Source organism: Molothrus aeneus, unplaced genomic scaffold, assembly GCF_037042795.1.
Source record: "Molothrus aeneus isolate 106 unplaced genomic scaffold, BPBGC_Maene_1.0 scaffold_30, whole genome shotgun sequence".
Classification (NCBI taxonomy): Eukaryota; Metazoa; Chordata; class Aves; order Passeriformes; family Icteridae; genus Molothrus; species Molothrus aeneus.
The window spans coordinates 3421231-3439186 of record NW_027098964.1 but is presented as its reverse complement, the minus strand read 5'-3'; the positions used below and the strand labels follow the sequence as shown (position 1 = coordinate 3439186).

Sequence of the window (17956 nt, the reverse complement as noted above, 5' to 3'; positions counted from 1 at the left end):
CCTTTTAAACCCCACTTTGTCACCCCAAAATGTCCCTTTAAACCCTACTTGGTGACCCCAGGAATGTCCCTTTAAACCACAATTTGGGACCCCCAAAATGTCCCTTTAAACCCCATTTTGTGTCACTCCAAAATGTCCCTTTAAACCCCACTTTGTCCCTTTAAACCCCACTTTGGGACCCCCAGGAATGTCCCTTTAAACCCCATTTTGTCACCCCCACCCCCGGGGGTCTCCAGGCCCCCTCCCTCACCCCTGAAACTGGGGGTGGGGGTCGCTCCCTTTCCCAGCCCCTCCCCCGGGCACCCCCAACTCTCCCCCCTCCCCACCCCTCTAAGCCCCGCCCCCTCCGTTTAAGCCCCGCCCCTCGGGGCTGGCCCCGCCCCCGCGCTGCGGCTCCAGGCCCCGCCCCTCCGCCATGGCCCGCGCTCCCGCCTCCGCCCCGGCGCCCCCCCCGTGGCCGGACTCCCGGCGTGCCCCGCGCGGGGGGGGCCCCTCCCAGCCCCCCCCGCGTCCCGGGACCCCCCCCCAAACCCCCGGCACCCCCCCCTCAGCCCCCCATGACCCCTCGGCCGCTGGGACCCCCCTCCCGCCCGTTTGCACCCCAGAGATCGCCGAGCCCCCCCCGGGGGTCTCCGAAGCCGCCGCTGCCCCCCCGGGGGACCCCGAGAGCCCCGCGCCCCCCGGGGGGGTGGCCGGGGGGTCCCGGCGGGTTCTGTTCGCCGATGCTCTGGGGCTGCCCCTGACCCGCTTGCGGCAATACCGGCCCTGGGACCCCCGGGGGAGGGGGGGACCCCCGGGGGGGGGCGGCGGGGGAGGGACCCCCGGAAGGGGGGAGGGGGGCACGGTGGGAGAGCCGCCCCCCCCCGGGATCTGGATGAGGCCTGGGAAGGGCAGGTAAGAGATGGGGAGAGGAGGGGGGGGAGGTGAATTCTGCATGGGGGACCCCCCCTCAAAATGGGGTCAACCCCCCCTATCCCCCCTCCCGCATGTGCCCCCCGAAATTGAGGGGGGGCTGTGGCGCATGGCTGGGATCCCCCCCCCACCCCGACCCCTCGGGTTCCAAATGTGGGTCACAATCTGGGGGGGGGGGGCAGATGATGCTCCCCCACCCCTAATTTGGGGGGCAGGGGGGATGGGGCCTCTCCGGTGACCCCCCCACACCCGTGTCCCCCCAAAAGGCCACAGGAGGCGGAGGACGTGCAGCCCCCACCCCCCGAGCACAGCACAGGTAAGTAACTCCCCCCCGCCCCCCCCCCGCCCCAAATTTGGGTGTGCAGCTCCAATTTTGGGGGATCCCCCCCCCGAGCCCGAACTTTTGAGGGTCCCTTTTCCCTCCCTACAGAGCCTGACCCTGCCCCAGCGCCCCCCCCGGATGCGGAGCAGCCCCCAGCACAGGTGAGACAGCACCCAAAAACTGGGGTACCCCCCTCCCTCAAGGAACGGGGTACCCCAAATTGCCCCCCCTACCCGAGGATGGGGGTACCCCAAAATGGGGGTACCCCAAATTGTCCGTCCCCCCCCCCCTAATTTAGGGCACCGAGGACGAGGCGGTGGCGCGGGAGCTGGAGCAGCTCTACCTGTCCCACCTGCGCCGGCTTCGGGGGGACCCCAACGACAGCGACCCCATCCCCAAAAACGGGGGTCCCCCCTTTCCCGATCGAGCCCCCAACACCTCCCTGGCCAACGAGATGGCGCTGCGCTATGAGGGGGGGGGCGGGGGTCGCTGCAGCCCCCCGGTGCTGCTGGGGACGGGGGGGCCGCTGGAGGGGGCGCTGGTGGTGCCGGCGAGGCCCCCCCGGGGCAGGGGGAGCAGTTTGGGGGGAGCCCTAAGGGGGTGCGGGGTGGTTCTGGCTCTGGCCGTGCTGGTGCCGGTGGCCTGGGGGGGGGACGGGGGGGGTCCCACGGCTGCGGTGGCTTTGGGGATTTACCTGGCGCTGGCCTGGCTCACGTGAGATTGGGGAGGGGGTGGAGGGGACACCCCGATTGTCAGCACCCCAAAATTGGCACCTCCCGAAAAGTCACAGCCACCCCCCCCCCCCACATTTCACCTCTGGAAACGTGGGACACCCCCTCAATCAGTCGGGGGAGGGCGATGGAAGGGAACCCCTAAATGGAAGGGAACCCCTCCATATGGAAGGGAACCCTAAAATGGAGGGGCACCCCCCAAATGGAAGGGAACCCCCAAATGGAAGGGAACCCCCACAAATGGAGAGGCACCCCCACATGGAAGGGCACCCCTAAATGGATGGGCACCCTAAAATGGAAGGGCACCCCAAAATGGAACGGCACCCCTAAATGGATGGGCACCCTAAAATGGAAGGGCACCCCAAAATGGAACGGCACCCCTAAATGGAGGGGCACCCAAAAATGGAAGGGAACCCCCACAAATGGAAGGGAACACCCCAAATGGAAGGGAGCCCCTAAATGGAGGAGCACCCCCCAATTGGAAGGGAACTCCCAAATGGAAGGGCACCCCAAAATGGAGGGGAACCCCCAAATGAAGGGGCACCCCCAAATGGAGAGGCACCCCCCAAATGGAGGAGCAACCCCCAAAATGGAAGGGAACCCTAAAATAGAAGGGCACCCCCAAATGGAGGGGCACCCCCCAAATGGGAGGCCACCCCCCAAAATGGAAGGGCACCCCCAAACTGCCCCACCCACAGCAGGGTGGGGGCACTGTCACTTTGTGGGACCCCCTTCTCCCCCCGAATCATGTGCACCCCACCCGGGTTTTGGGGCGCCCCCTGTGTACATACAGCCATGGAACGATGGTGTCCCCGAGTTCTTGTCGTGGGGGGGGGGGATTTTTGGGGTGGGGGTGTAATTTTGGGGTGGGGGGGAAGGGGAGGGGTCTCTGTCTCTGTTTATGGGGTTGGGGCTGGGTCCCCCCCCCTCTGGTGTCGCTGTCACAGCCGTTTCCTGCCCTCGGGGAAGGTCCCAGCAAAGGTCACGAGGGGGCCCTGGGTGACAAACGGCCCCCCTGGGGATGGCGCAGGCTCACCTGGGGCTGTCGTGACATGGGAGCCATGTCGCGATAGAAGGGTCGGTGACAGCCTGGGGGGGTCCTGAGTGTCCTGGGGTGGGCGTCCTGAGCCTCCCTGAAGAACTGGGGGGGGTCCTGAATATCTTGGGAGCAGCTGGGGTGGGGGTCCTGAGCCCCCCTAAAGAACTGGAGGGTCCTGAGTGTCCTGGGAACAGCTGAGGGGGGGGTCTTGAGTCCCCCCTTGAAGAACTGGGGGGTCCTGAGTGCACTGGGAGTAGTTGGAGTGGGGGTCTTGAGCCCCCCTAAAGAACTGGAGGGTCCTGAGTGTCCTGGGAGCAGCTGGGGGGGGGTCTTGAGTCCCCCCTTGAAGAACTTGGGGGGTTCTGAGTGCACTGGGAGTAGTTGGGGAGGGGGTCTTGAAGAATTTGGGGGAGTCCTGAATGTCCTGGGAGCAGCTGGGGTGGGGGGTCTTGAAAAATTGGGGGAGTCCTGAATGTTCTGGGAACAGCTTGGGGGGGGTCGTGAACCCCCTAGGATGAAGTGGGGAGTGGTCCTAAGGCCCCTTGGAGGCATTTGGGGGGTCCCGAGTGTCCTGGAAGCAGCTGGGGAAGGGGTCTTGAAGAACTTGGGGAGTTCTGAGTGTCCTGGGAGCAGCTGGGGGGGTCCTGATCCCCTAGGATGAAGTGGGGGGTGGTCCTAAGGCCCCTTGGAAGCACTAGGGGGGATCCCAAGGGTCCTGGGAGCAGCTGGGGGGGTCCTGAGCCTCCTGGAGGTGGCCAGTGTGGCTGGTGCTCCTGTCCCTCCTGTCCCCTCAGGTGTGGGGGGATGACACAGCCATTCTCAAGTCACTGTCGGGGGGGGTGTCCCAGTCCCTTTGCGCTCCCTGTGGGGGAGATGCTGTCCCCTATGGTGTCCTCCTCCCCTCAGGGTGTGTCCCAGCCCCTCTGGACTCACTGTGCCGGTGTCCTGTCATGTCCGGATGTTCTGCTCCTCCTGCAGTCCCTCAGTCCTTTGGGTGACATCGTGTGGGGGTCCCAGCCCCTCAGTGGGGGGACCCCCGCCAGCACCCACAGGCCCTCAGCCCCTCAGGTAATGGCGGAGGGGGGGCAGCCCCTCTGAAGTGACCATAGGAGGGTCTCAGTCCCTCAGGTGACACTGGGGAGGTTCCCAGCCCCTCTATACTCACTGAGGAGAAATTCTGTCCCTTCTGGGGGCGTCCTGCCCACCCCTGCAGTCCCTCAGCCCCTGAGGGAGGGTCCCAGTCCCTCAGGTGACATTGAGTGACCCCAGCCCCTCTATACTCACTGAGGAGAAATGGAAATCCTGTCCCCTCCGGAGGGGTCCCACCGCCCTCACGCTCCCTCAGCCCCTCAGGGAAGGTACCCAATCCCTCAGGTGACAGCGTGGAAGGGAACCCGTCCCCTCCAGGAGGGTCCTGCTGCCCTCACGCCCCCTTAGCCCCTAAGGGAGGGTCCCAGTTCCTCAGGTGACATTGGGGGGTCTCAACCCCTCTATACGCACTGAGGAGAAATGGAAATAAATCCTGTCCCTTCCGAAGGGGTCTTGCTGCCCTCAAGCTCCCTCAGCCCGTGAGGGAGTGTCCCCGATCCCTCAGCCCCTGAGAGAGGGTCTCAGTCCCTCAGGTGACATTGGGGGGGTCCCAGCCCCTCTATACTCACTGAGGAGAAAGAGAAATCCTGTCCCTTCCGGGAGGGTCCCACCGCCCTCCTACGCCCTCAGCCCCTGAGGGAGGGTCCCAAGCCCCTCAGGTGACAGTGTGGAGGGAACCCGTCGCCTCCAGGAGGGTCCCGCCGCCCTCACACTCCCTCAGCCCTTCAGGGAGAGTCTCAGTCCCTCAGGTGACAGCGTGGAAGGGAACCCGTCCCCTCCGGGAGGGTCTCACCGCCCTCACGTTCCCTCAGCCCCTCATGACGGGAGGGGGGCGGAGCCTCTCCCCTCACAGCCGCGGCTCTCGCGCCGCCCGCACGTGCGCTCCTCGCGCTGCGCATGAGCGCGCGGCTCCCCCCGGCCCCGCCCACCGCGCTCCCCGGAGCCCGCCAAAGCGACGCGTTCCCATTGGCCGCCCTTTTCCCGCCCGCCCCGCGTGACGGGCGTCGCCATGGCAACCGGCCAATGGGGCAGCGCGCGAGTGACGAGCGGGGTGGGCGGGGCCTCGGCGGCGGCGGCGGCGGCGCGCGCGCTTTTTCGGCCGCTGGCGGGCGCCGGAGCCGCCGCCATGAGCGGGGCCGGGGCCGGGACAGAACGACCGTCCCCGGCCAAGCTCCGCCGTCTGGACGAGCCCACCGGGACGGGCTCCGCCGCCGCCGCCGCCGTTAACCGCGGGGAGGAGACGGCGCGTTCCCCCACCCCCGCCGGAGGTCGTGGTGAGGGCCGCAGCGCGCGCGCGCGGGGCGACGGGTCCGGGCATGCGCGGGGCGGCGGCGGCGGGGACGAGCGAGCGCCCCCTGGCGGCTGCTCGGAGATGGCGGCTTTGACCGGGGAGGGGCTGGAGACCCCCAAGAAGGGGCTTGAGATCCCCGGGAAAGTCACCGAGGAGGTCACAGCCAGCTCAGAGACCACCGAGGAGGCCAAGGGAGAGCTGGAGACCATCAACGGATGCGAAGGGAGCCTGGAGAACACAAGGAGTGAGTGCTCGGAGGAGGAAAAAGGGGGTTTGGAGACCACCAGAGAGGTCAAAGAGGGGATGGAGACCACCAGAGATGTCAAAGAGGGGATGGAGACCACCAGAGAGGACATGGGAGATCTGGAAATTGCTGCCACACACTCCTTGGAGAAGAACAAGAGTGTCCTGGAGACTCCCACGGAATCCAAAGGAAGCCTGGAGACCACCAGAGAGGCCCAGAGTGGTCTGGAGACCAGCAGGGAGGTCACAGGGAGCCCTGGGAGCACCAATGGGCGCAAAGGGAGCCTGGAGACGGCTGTCACTCGCTGCTTGGAGCAGGGCAGAAGGAGCAAAGGGGGCTTGGAGACCACCCCCAAGGTCCTGGGGAGCGTGGAGAGTGATGCTTGTCCTGGTGGGGAGCAGAAAAGCACCAACAGGCGCAAAGCCAAGCCCCCTACGAGACCCAGGGCCGGCGTAGAGAGGGAGAGAAACCTGGACACCAGCTTGGAGGGCTTGGAAGCCAGCAGAGAAGACACAGAAAGCCTGGAGAGCACCATCACCGGCCACGTGAGGTGGGACAGAGAGCAGAAAGGAGGCGTGGAGTTCTCCACAGAGCCCGAGGAGGGCCTGGAACCCACGGGACCCTGCGTGGGGCAGAGCCCCGGGGTCCTGGAGCCCACGGGGGTCCCGGCGGCCGAGGAGAGCGCGGTGATCTCGCTGGATGAGGACGAGGAGGAGGAGGAGGAGGAGCAGGAGCGGGATGAAGGCCCTGCGAGGTACCTGGCGGCTCTGGAGGCCGTTCAGCTGGAGCTGGAGGCCGTGGAGGAGGAGGCAGCCCGAGCTTTCCGCCGCCTCCGCGCCCGCTTCTGCCTCCGCCGCCGGCCGCACCTGCAGCGCCGCAACCGCCTCATCCAGCACATCCCCGGCTTCTGGGTCACTGCTGTATCCTTGGGGACGGGGGGGGTTGAAATTTTGGAATTTTGGGGTGGGGGGGGGGGGTGTGGGGGTACAGAGGAACTTCCAGATCTTTCCTTGACCCTCTCCTCGTGCCCAGTTCTTGAACCACCCGCAGCTCTCGGCCATGATCAGCGACCGCGACGAGGACGCGCTGAGCTACATGACGAGCCTGCAGGTGCCTGGAGGGGTTTGGGGGGGACATTTGGGGTGCTGTGAGCCCCTCCCCGAGGTGACACAGCTGGGTTTGCAGGTGGAGGAGTTCGGGCAGAGCCGCCCTGGCTGTCGGATCCGGTTCTTCTTCAGCGTCAACCCCTATTTCCAGAACGACGTCGTGGCCAAGGAGTTCGTGCGCGGCCCCTCCGGTGGGTGTTGGGGCAAGGATGGGGGGAACCCCAAGTTCTTACAGCTCAGAGAGGGGGTTTGGGGGCTGCAGAGCGACCTCACGGTGTGTTGTCCCTCCTCTCAGGTCACCTGGTGTCCCACTCGACCCCCATCCGGTGGTGGCAGGGCCAGGACCCCCGGTCCCGCCGCCACAAGGGACCCCCGGCCCCTCGGAGCTTCTTTGCTTGGTTTGGGGATCACAGCTTCCCTGCAGGGGATCGTGTGGCTGAGGTGAGCCCGGTGCTCCCAGTGCTCCCAGTTCCACCTGCCAGTACCCCCCTGAACTCCCCCATCTCTCTCTTCAGATCATCAAGGAGGAGCTTTGGCCCAACCCTCTCCAGTTCTACCTGCTGGGGGAGGGCGCTGAGGGACCCCCCGACAGGTGAGCTGCACCCCAGAGTGGGGTTTGGGGAGGGAGGGAACCCCAAATTTTCAATTTTCAACCCCCCCCCCCCCCGCCATGAACGAAAATTTTCAATTTTCCCCAGTGAGAGCGGCGAGGACTGCGTGGTGATCCTGGATGATGATGAGGATGTGCAGGAGATCCCAGATGATGGGGATGGTAAGAGACCCCCCCTCCCTCTCCACCCTGGGGACACCCCAAAGCTGGGGGGGGGGACCCCCAAACCAGAGGAAATGGAGGGTGAAACCCCCCCCCCCATAGTTCTCTTGGAAGGGGGGTAGGAGCTGATTTTGTGCCCCCCAATTTTCCCCCTTTCAGGCAGCGGTGTGGAAGAAATCCCAACAGAGGAGCCCCCCAACCCCCCCGTGGGGCAGAAAGACCCCAACAGGGGCAGAATTTAATGTGGGGGGGGGATTTGGGGGTGCTGCACATCTCCACCCCCCCTGGAATTGCGGGTAATGAGGGGCTGGGGGCCCCCAACACAGCTCAGGGTGTTCGAAGGCCTTTCACCCCCCCCCTTCCCCCCTTTTTTTTGGGGACCCCCAAATCTCCCCCACCCTGGGGGGCATCTCCCTAAACCCCTCCCCCACACCCACCCATCACACACAAAGGGGAGAAACTCAACAATTTCCTGACCATTTTTTGTACATTTTGGGTTAAAAACTTGTAAAATTTGCTTTTTATATCTAAAGTTATATTATAATAAAGAGAAAGTTTTAACAGATTTACAGAGATCTCCCCTTGAACCCCAAGGGAGCTGGGGGGCGATTTCAGGGTGGTTTTACTCCCCTGTTCCTGGCATCTCCCAGAATTTGTGGTGGAATTCTCCTCCTCATCCTCGCCGGTTCCGGTACTCCCCTGCCCCGTTTCCATCCCGGTCCCGGTGCCTCCATCTCACGGTCCTGGTTCCCCCCTCCCAGTTTCCATCCCTTTCCTGCCCCAGCCTTGCTCTGGTCCCGGTCCCGGTCCCGTTCCCGGTGTCCCAGCCTTGCTCCGGTCCCTGTCCCGTTCCCGATCCCAGTCCCGCTGCCCCAGCTTCTCTCCAGTCCCAATCCCAGTCCCAATCCCATTCCCGGTGTCCCAGCCTCGCTCTGGTCCCAGTCCCGGTCCCGTTCCTGGTTCTGGTCCCGCTGCCCCAGCCTGGCTCTGGTCCCGGTCTCAATCCCGGTCCCGATCCCGTTCCTGCTTCCCCAGCCTTGCTTCGGTCCTGGTTCCAGTTCCAGTCCTGCTGCCCCAGCCTTTCTCCCATCCCGATCCTGATCCCGCTGTCCCAACCTCGCTCCGGTCCCAATCCCGTTCCCGGTCCTGGTCCCAATCCAGTTCCCGGTGCCCTCTCTCCCATCCTGATCCTGTTCCCGGTGTCCGAGCCTCGCTCCAGTCCCGGTCCAGTTCCCGATCCCAATCCTGGTCCCGGTCCCGATCCCGTTCCTGGCCTTGTTTCCGCTGCCCCAGCCTCGCTCCGGTTCTGGTCCCGTTCCTGATCCCGTTCCCATTCCTGCTGCCCCAGCCTCACTCTGATCCCGATCCCGTTCCCGTCCCGTCCTGGTGCCGGTCCCAATCTCGTTCCCGGTCCCGTTCCTGTTCTCAGTGTCCCAGCCTTGCTCCAATCCCAGTCCCGGTCCCGGTTCTGATCTCGGTGTCCCAGCCTCGCTCCGGTCCCAATCCCAGTCCCGGTCCCGTTCCTGGCCCTGTTCCCGCTGCCCCAGCCTGGCTCGGGTCCCGTTCCCGGTCCCGATCCCGTTCCCGCTGTCCCAGCCTGGCTCCGGTCCCGTTCCCGATCCCGTTCCCGCTGTCCCAGCCTGGCTCCGTTCCCGATCCCGTTCCTGCTGTCCCAGCCTGGCTCGGGTCCCGTTCCCGGTCCCGGTCCCGTTCCCGCTGTCCCAGCCTGGCTCCGGTCCCGTTCCCGTTCCCGCTGCCCCAGCCTGGCTCCGGTCCCGTTCCCAATCCCGTTCCCGGTCCCGATCCCGTTCCCGGTCCCGATCCCGTTCCCGCTGTCCCAGCCTGGCTCCGGTCCCGGTCCCGATCCCGTTCCCGGTCCCGTTCCCCGCCCGCCCCATCAGCGCCGCCTGCCCTTCCCCGTCCTTCCGCCAGAGGGCGCCACAACCGCGCGTCTCCGCCAATCAGCGAGACGCAAATCTGCATAGACCACGCCCCCAGCGGATCCACCCATTTCCTTCGGGGGCGTGGTCAACCCAAGCCCCGCCCATATCGCTTTAACCCTTTAGGGAGGGGTCGAGCCCCCAAAATCCACGAGCCCCCCACAAAGAAAGAGCCGAGCCTGGAGACAGAGGGGCTTTAATGCCCCCCGCCAGCACCGAGGGGTCCTGGGGGGCTCCCGGGGGTCCCTGAGATTTTTTGGGGGGCTCCCAGGGGTTCTGGGGGGGGTCCCAGGGATTTTTTGCAGGGGTTCCCAGAGATTTTTTTGGGGGGGCTCCTGGAAGTCCCAGGGATTTTTTGGGGGGGTCCCAAGGGTCCCAGGGGTTTTTTTGGGGGGGCTTCTGGGGATTTTTTGTGGGGGCTCCCTGGGGTCACAGAGATTTTTTTGTGGAGCCTCCCAGGGGTTTTTGGGGGGGCCTCCTGGGGGTCCCAGAAATCTGGGGGGGTCCTGGGGATTTTTTGGGGGGTTCCCGGGGATTTTGTGGGAGTTCCCAGGGGTCCCAGTGATTTTTTTGGGGGGGCTCCCGGGGGTCCCAGAGATTTTTTCGGGAGGCTCCCAGGTATTTTTGGGGGGGGCTCCTGGGGATCCCAGAGATTTTTTGGGGACTCCAGGGATTTTTGGGGGGGCTTCTGGGTGTCCCACAGATTTTTTGGGGGGGCTCCTGGGGATTTTTGGGGGGACTCCTGGGGGTCCCAGGGATTTTTGGGGGGGATCCTGGGGATTTTTGGGGTGGGCCCTGGGGGTCCCAGAGATTTTTTTGGGGAGATTCCTGGAGATTTTTAGGGGGGGCTCCTGGGTATCCCAGAAATTTTTTGGGAGAGCTCCCAGGAATTTTTGGGGGGGCTCCTGGGGATTTTTGGGGAGGCTCCTGGAGACCCCAGAGTATTTTTGGGGGGGACTCCCGGGGATTTTTGGGGAGGGATCCCAGGGATTTTTGCGGGAGGTCTGGGAGATTTTTTGGGGGGGATCCTGGGGATTTTTGGGGTGGGCCCTGGGGGTCCCAGAGATTTTTTTGGGGGGGGCTCCTGGGTATCCCAGAAATTTTTTGGGAGAGCTCCCAGGAATTTTTGGGGGGGCTCCTGGGAATTTTTGGGCAGGCTCCTGGAGACCCCAGAGATTTTTTGGGGGAGCTCCCGGGGATTTTTGGGGGGGCTCCTGGGGATTTTTGGGGAGGGGTCCCAGGGATTTTTGCGGGAGGTCTGGGAGATTTTTTGCGGTGCCTCCTGGGGATTTTTGGGGGGGCTCCCGGGGATTTTTTGGGCAAAACCCCAGAGATTTTTTTTGCAGGGGCTCCCGGGGGTCCCAGGGATTATTTTGGGGGTTCCTCGTTGATTTTTGGGGGGTCTCTATGAGGCGGAATCCGAGGCCTCCGAGCTGTCCTTCACGTCCGTGCTCTCCGTGGTCTCGCTGACCTCGCTCAGGTCTTTGCTGTCCCCCCCCCCGTCCTCCTGCTGCTGTTGGGGGGCTCCCCCCGGGGTCGGGGGGTTCGTGGGGGTCCCCCCAGAGCCGCAGACCCCGTCCCCACCTCGGGGGGGCTCGCTGGGGGCTGGGGGGCGACCCCGCTCCTTCTGCTCCAGCTGCTTCCTCAGCTGGGGGGACACAAGGGGTTAAAATTGGGGGGGTGTGTGGAAGACCCCCAGGAAGGATTTTGGGGGGTCCCAGGGGGGGTGGAGAGTGTTTTGGGGGGTCCCAGTGTGGCTGGGTTTCCCCTAGGAAGGTTTTTGGGGGGTCTCAGGGTTGGGGAGGTTTTTTGGGGGGTCCCTGGAAGCTCCTCCAGGAGGGATTTTGGGGGTCCCAGGGGATTTGGGGAGGGTTTTTGGGGGTCCCAGAGTGAGGGGGAAGTTTTTTGGGGGTCCCAGGGATGATGGAAGCCCCCCAGGAGGGATTTTGGGGGCCCTTGAAGCCCCCCGGGAGGGTTTTTGGGGTCCCTGCAAGCTCCTCCAAGAGGGATTTTGGGGGTCCCAGGGGATTTGGGGAGGTTTTTGGGGGTCCCAGGGATGATGGAAGCCCCCCAGGAGGGTTCTTGAGGTCACTTGAAGCCCCCCAGGAGGGTTTTTGGAGGTCCTGGAAGCTCCTCCAGGTGGGATTTTGGGGTTCCATGGGGGTATAGGGAGGATTTTTGGGGGTCCCAGGCTGATTGGAATCCCCCCCAGGAGGGATTTTAGGGGTCCCAGGGGATTTGGGGAGGATTTTTGGGGGGTCTCAGGGTTGGGGAGGTTTTTTGGGGGTCCCTGGAAGCTCCTCCAGGAGGGTTTTGGGGGGTCCCAGGGGATTTGGGGAGGGTTTTTGGGGGGGGTTTTTGGGGGTCCCAGAGTGAGGGGGAAGTTTTTTGGGGGTCCCAGGGGGGTGGAATCCCCCCCAGGAGGGATTTTGGGGTCCCTGGAAGCCCCCCCAGGAGGTTTTTTTGGGGGTCCCAGGGGATATGGGGAAGTTTTTGGGGGATCCCATGGTGGGATGGGGAGGATTTTTGGGGGTCCTGGAAGCTCCTCCAGGTGGGATTTTGGGGTTCCATGGGGGTATAGGGAGGGTTTTTGGGGGTCCCAGGGGGGTGGAATCCCCCCAGGAGGGATTTTGGGGTCCCTGGAAGCTCCTCCAGGAGGGTTTTGGGGGGTCCCAGTTTGGGGACATTTTTGGGGGTCCCATGTTGGGATGGGGAGGTTTTGTGGGGGTCCCATGGACGTTTTTGGGGTCTCCCAGCCAGTTTTGGGGTCCCCTGGGGGTTCCCATGGGGGTTTTTGGGGGTCCCAGCCCATTTTGGGGTCCCCTGGATGTTTTTAGGGTTCCCAGAGTTGGACAGGATTTTGGGGGGGTCCCGAGGTGGGGACAGGGGGTTCATGAGGAGTTTTTGGGGGTCCCAGGTGGGAATGGGGGTTCATGAGGAGTTTTTGGGGTTCATGAGGAGTTTTGGGGGTTCAAGAGGAGTTTTGGGGGTTCATGAGGAGTTTTGGGGGGTCCCGGGGTTCATGAGGAGTTTTTGGGGTTCATGAGGAGTTTTGGGGGGTTCATGAGGAGTTTTTGGGGTTCATGAGGAGTTTTTGGGGTTCATGAGGAGTTTTGGGGGTTCATGAGGAGTTTTTGGGGGTTCATGAGGAGTTTTTGGGGGGTCCCAGGGGGGTGGGGGCTGCACCTCCTCTGCCATCTGGCTCAGGTCCCGTTTCATGGCGTAGGCGTCCTCCCCGTCCGCGTAGTACTTGGGCTCCACCTCGCTGATCCTGAGGGGATTTTGGGGGGCTCGCAAACGGGGGGCACCCCAAAAAACACCCAGGAGAACCCAAACGTGGGATTGGGCACCCCAAAAACGGCGCGGAACACCCCAAAAACCACCTGGGGAACCCAAAAAACCCCCACAGGACCCTCCCAAAACCCCTCCAGGAGCCCCCCAAACCCATCCCAAAAGCCCCTCAAAACCCCCCAAAACCCCCCCAAAACCCCCCAAAACCCCCCAAAACCTCCCCAGACCCCCCAAAATTTCTCCTGGCCCCCCCAAATTGCCCCAGACTCACTGGAAGTTGAGGGTGTTGGAGTAGAGGTGCAGCGCTGCCCGGTTACTGCCAAGGACAAATGGGGTGGGGTCATTTTGGGGGGTCCCTCGAGGGGTTTTGGGGTCACCTGAGGGTTCCTTGAGGGATTTTGGGGTCACCTGAGGATTTCATGAGGAGTTTTGGGGTCACCTGAGGATTCCTTGAGGGTTTTGGGGACACCTGAGGGTTTCTTGAAGGTTCCTTGAGGGGTTTTGGGGTTACCTGAGGGTCCCTTGAGGGTTTTGGCATCACCTGAGGGTTCCTTGAGGAGTTTTGGGGACACCTGAGGGTCCCTTGAGGGTTTTGGGGTCACTTGAGGATTTCTTGAGGGTTTTGGGGTCACCTGAGGATCCCTTGATGGTTTTGGGGTCACCTGAGGGTCCCTTGATGGTTTTGGGGTCACCTGAGGGTCCCTTGAGGGTTTTGGTGACACCTGAGGGTTCCTCAGGGAGATTTGGGGTCTCTCAGGGATTTTTTGGGGTTCCTCAGGGAGTTTTTGGGGTGCCCGGGGTATTTTGGGGTGGCACCTCTTGCGCACGTGCAGGCTCACGTATTTGGCGTTGAAGTTCTCGATCATGGCCCGGCTGGCCTGGTCCATCAGCTTCTGCGCCAGCCCCAGGCGCCGGTGGGAGCGCTTCACCGCCTGGGGAGCCAAAACGGGGTGAGACACCCCGAAAACGGGGTGGGAAACCCCGAAAATGGGGTGAGACACCCCGAAAACGGGGTGGGAAACCCCAAAAACGGGGTGGGAAACCCCAAAAACGGGATGGGACACCGCAAAAACGGGATGGGAAACCCGAAAAACGGGGTGAGACACCCCGAAAACGGGGTGGGAAACCCCAAAAACGGGGTGGGACACCCTGAAAATGGGATGGGAAACCCCAAAAATGGGGTGAGACACCACGAAAACGGGGTGGGACACCACAGAAACGGGATGGGACACCCCAAAAACGGGGTGAGACACCACGAAAACGGGGTGGGACACCACAGAAACGGGATGGGACACCCCAAAAACGGGATGGGAAACCCCAAAAATGGGGTGAGACACCCCGAAAACGGGATGGGACACCGCAAAAACGGGATGGGACACCGCAAAAATGGGATGGGAAACCCGAAAATGGGGTGAGACACCCCGAAAACGGGATGGGAAACCCCAAAAATGGGATGGGACACCACAGAAACGGGATGGGAAACCCCAAAACACCCAGAGGAACACAAAAACCCCCACAGGACCTCAAAAACGGGGTGAGACACCCCAAAAACACCCAGGGGAACACAAAAACGGGATGGGACACCCCAGAAAACCAACCAGGATACCCAAAAATGAGATGGGGCACCCCAAAAATGGGATGGGACACCCCAAAAACACCCAGAAGACCCCAAAAACGGGATGGGACACCCCAGAAAAGCAACCAGGGAACCCGAAAACGGGATGGGACACCCCAAAAATGGAATGGGACACCCCAAAAACACCCACGGGAACCCAAAAATGGGATGGGACACCCCAGAAACACCCAGGGGAACCCCAAAACGGGGTGAGACACCCCAAAAACGGGATGGGAAACCCCAAAAACACCCAGAAGACCCCAAAAATGGGATGGGACACCCCAAAAACACCCAGGGCACCCCAAAACCCCCATAGGACCACTCAATGAACCCCCCCAAACCCATCCCAAGAGCCACCCCCGAACCCTCAGGTGACCCCAAAGACCCTGAAGGAGCCCCCCCAAACCCATCCAAGCTCTCAGGTGACCCCCAAGACACCTCAGGACCCCCCCAAACCCCTCCAGGACCCCCCCAAGCCCCTCTGATCTATTCCAGGACCCCCCCAAACCCCTCCCAGAGCCCCTCAAACCCCTCCAGGACCCCCCAAACCCCACCCAGAGTCCCCCAAACCCCTCCCAGAGTCCCCCAAACCCCTCCAGGACCCCCCAAACCCCTCCCAGAGTCCCCCAAAGCCCTCCAGGACCCCCCAAACCCCTCCAGGACCCCCCAAACCCCTCCAGACCCCCCCAAACCCCTCCCAGAGCCCCCCAAACGCCTCCAGGACCCCCCAAACGCCTCTGATCTATTCCAGGACCCCCCAAACCCCTCCAGGACCCCCCAAACCCCTCCAGGACCCCCAAATCCCCCCAGGACCCCCCCCAATCTCACCAGAGAGGTGATGTGCCCATGGGGGACATCATCGGGGTCTTCCTCCCTACAGGCACACAGGGAGGAGGGGGGGTTAGAGGGGTGAGACCCCCCCCAAATCCCCCCGGGGACCCCCCAAAAGGGCAGAAAATGGGGTGGGGGTCCCACACTCGGGGGGGGGGGGTCCCACACTCACATCTTGGCCAGGACGTAACCGACGATCTTCCCGTTCTCATCCTCGGCGATGTACGAGAGCTGGGGGGACAATGGGGACAGGGGACAGAGGTGACAATGGGACAGGGGACAGTGGGACAGGGGACAGAGGTGACAATGGGACAGGGGACAGTGGGACAGGGGACAGGGGACAGTGGGACAGTGGGACAGGGGACAGTGGGACAGGGGACAGGGGACAGAGGTGACAATGGGACAGGGGACAGTGGGACAGGGGACAGTGGGACAGGGGACAGAGGTGACAATGGGACAGGGGACAGTGGGGACAATGGGGACAGTGGGACAGGGGACAGTGGGACAGGGGACAGAGGTGACAGTGGGACAGGGGACAGTGGGACAGGGGACAGTGGGACAGTGGGACAGGGGACAATGGGAAACAGGGGACAAAGGTGACAATGGGACAGGTGACAATGGGACAGGGGACAATGGGAGGGGAACAAAGGGGACAGGGGACAATGAGGGGGAAGAGGTGACAATGGGACAGGGGGCAATGGGGGACAATGGGAGAGGGGACAGTGGGACAGGGGACAGTGGGACAGGGGGCAATGGGACAGGGGGCAATGGGGAACAGGGGACAAAGGTGACAATGGGACGGGGCAATGGGGGACAGGTGACAATGGGACAGGTGACAATGGGACAGGGGACAGTGGGACAGGGGACAATGGGACAGGGGACAATGGGGATAATGGGACAGGGGACAATGGGGGCAGGGGACAATGGGACAGGGGACAATGGGGAACAGGGGGCAATGGGACAGGGGACAATGGGGACAATGGGGACAATGGGACAGGGGACAGTGGGACAGGGGACAGTGGGGACAGGGGACAGAGGTGACAATGGGACAGGGGACAGTGGGACAGGGGACAGAGGTGACAATGGGACAGGGGACAGTGGGACAGGGGACAGTGGGACAGGGGACAATGGGACAAAACAGGTGACAATGGGACAGGGGACAATGGGACAGGTGACAATGGGACGGGATAATGGGACAGGGGACAGTGGGACAGGGGACAGTGGGGACAATGGGACAGGGGACAGTGGGACGGGGACAATGGGGACAATGGGACAGGGGACAGTGGGACAGGGGACAGTGGGACAGGGGACAATGGGGACAGTGGGACAGGGGACAATGGGGACAGTGGGACAGGGGACAGTGGGACAGGGGACAAAGGTGACAATGGGACAGGGGACAATGGGGACAGGGGACAATGGGGGGACAGGTGACAATTGGACAAAACAGGTGACAATGGGACAGGGGACAATGGGGACAGGGAACAATGGGGGGGAACAGGGGACAATGGGGGACAATGGGACAGGGGACAATGGGAGGGGGACAAAGGGGACAGGTGACAATGGGGGGTGTGAAAGGGGTGAAGGGGGTCAGGTGTGGATGGGGGGGATTCCAGGGGGTCCTGGGGGGAATTCCAGGGGGTCCTGGGGGAATTCCAGGGTGTCCTGGGGGGAATTCCAGGGGGTCCTGGGGGAATTCCAGGGGGTCCTGGGGGAAAGGGGGGGGCAGGTGTGCCTGGGGCAGGGGGGGAGGAAATCCAGGTGCCCCTGGGAGGGGCCAGGTGTCCCTGGGAAGGGGATCCAGGGGGTCCTGGTGTGAAATTCAGTACCCCAGGTGTGCCAAGGAGGGATCCAGGTGTTCTGGAGGAGACCGAGGGGCACCGGGGTGGGGTTAAATCCGGGGAAGGGGGGGTTAAATCCCAGTAATCCCGGTAATCCCGGGGCGGATCCAGAGCCACACCTGAGGCCAGGAGAGGCCGTGGTAGAAATAATATTTCATCTGGTAGTTCTCGGGCAGGCAGAGCAGGTTGCAGTGCTGCATGTTCATCAGGTCCTCGGGCTACCGGGAGCAAGCGGAACCGGAGGAGAACCGGGGGAGTCACCCCAGAACCGGCCCCGGTGCTCCCCAACACCGGGAGAGGCCTCAGAGCCTCCTCCAAGCACGGATCCACCTCAGAGCGCCCAAACGGTACCGGGATCCCCTCAGAGCCCCCCTCAGGACCCGGTACCGCTCCCCAATCCCGGTGTCCCCCTCAGATCTCGGTGTCCCCCTCAGATCCCGGTGTTCCCCTCAGATCCCGGTTCTCCCGGTTCGAGGCCCGGTAAGCACCAATCGGAGCACGGTCCCCACCTCAGACACCTCATAAATCCCCAGTTCCCCCTCGCATGTCCCGGTGCTCCCCTCAGATCCCGGTGTTCCCCTCACAGCTCCCGCCATGGCCCGGTATCACCGGCAGATCCCTCCCCGGTGCCCAATTCTCCCTGGCCGAGCCCCCCTGGCCCTCGCGGGCCGCCCACCCGCGCGTTCCGGATGTTCATGGCTACGGTTCCCGCTCCCGGTCGCGTTCCCCGTTCCCGGTGCCGCTCCCGGTCCCGGTCCCCTCACGAGCCGCTTCCGCCGGAAGTTCCTCTCTGACCAATCAGCGCTGAACCCGCCCACCCGTCATCCCGCCATATTGACAGGAGTTTCATCCAATCAGCGCGCAGAGAGGGCGATAAGCCCTGAATTCAGCCAATCAGAGGCGAGTTTCGAGCGTGGGAGGTTTTCCCACTCCCC

General features: G+C 63.3%; 3 protein-coding genes across 4 annotated transcripts; 2 read left to right on the top strand and 1 right to left on the bottom strand.

Moving 5' to 3' along the window:
• The first annotated feature begins 415 nt into the window (after nucleotides 1–415).
• On the top strand, nucleotides 416–1952 carry LOC136569888 (proline-rich proteoglycan 2-like). The gene is made up of 4 exons (XM_066570243.1): nucleotides 416–894; nucleotides 1179–1228; nucleotides 1343–1395; nucleotides 1533–1952. The coding sequence occupies exons 1-4, from the start codon at nucleotides 416–418 to the stop codon at nucleotides 1950–1952; spliced, it is 1002 nt and encodes a 333-aa protein (XP_066426340.1).
• A 3249-nt stretch (nucleotides 1953–5201) lies between these two features.
• Nucleotides 5202–8071, top strand: TSPYL2 (TSPY like 2). 2 transcript variants are annotated; one of them, XM_066570389.1, is made up of 8 exons: nucleotides 5202–5705; nucleotides 5736–6548; nucleotides 6661–6738; nucleotides 6814–6925; nucleotides 7030–7175; nucleotides 7250–7326; nucleotides 7433–7506; nucleotides 7666–8071. In XM_066570389.1, the coding sequence occupies exons 1-8, from the start codon at nucleotides 5220–5222 to the stop codon at nucleotides 7746–7748; spliced, it is 1869 nt and encodes a 622-aa protein (XP_066426486.1). In that variant the 5' UTR covers nucleotides 5202–5219; the 3' UTR covers nucleotides 7749–8071. The 2 variants fall into 2 exon arrangements, with proteins under 2 accessions (XP_066426486.1, XP_066426485.1); XM_066570388.1 differs by having other exon boundaries at nucleotides 5202–6548.
• A 1555-nt stretch (nucleotides 8072–9626) lies between these two features.
• On the bottom strand, nucleotides 9627–17810 carry NAA10 (N-alpha-acetyltransferase 10, NatA catalytic subunit). The gene is made up of 8 exons (XM_066570528.1): nucleotides 17698–17810; nucleotides 17141–17239; nucleotides 15356–15414; nucleotides 15181–15226; nucleotides 13554–13669; nucleotides 13009–13053; nucleotides 12633–12717; nucleotides 9627–11094 (listed from the first exon to the last, which is right to left on the bottom strand). Exons 1-8 carry the CDS (start codon nucleotides 17716–17718, stop codon nucleotides 10852–10854), a joined length of 714 nt encoding a protein of 237 aa, XP_066426625.1. The 5' UTR covers nucleotides 17719–17810; the 3' UTR covers nucleotides 9627–10851.
• Between the last annotated feature and the right edge of the window lie 146 nt (nucleotides 17811–17956).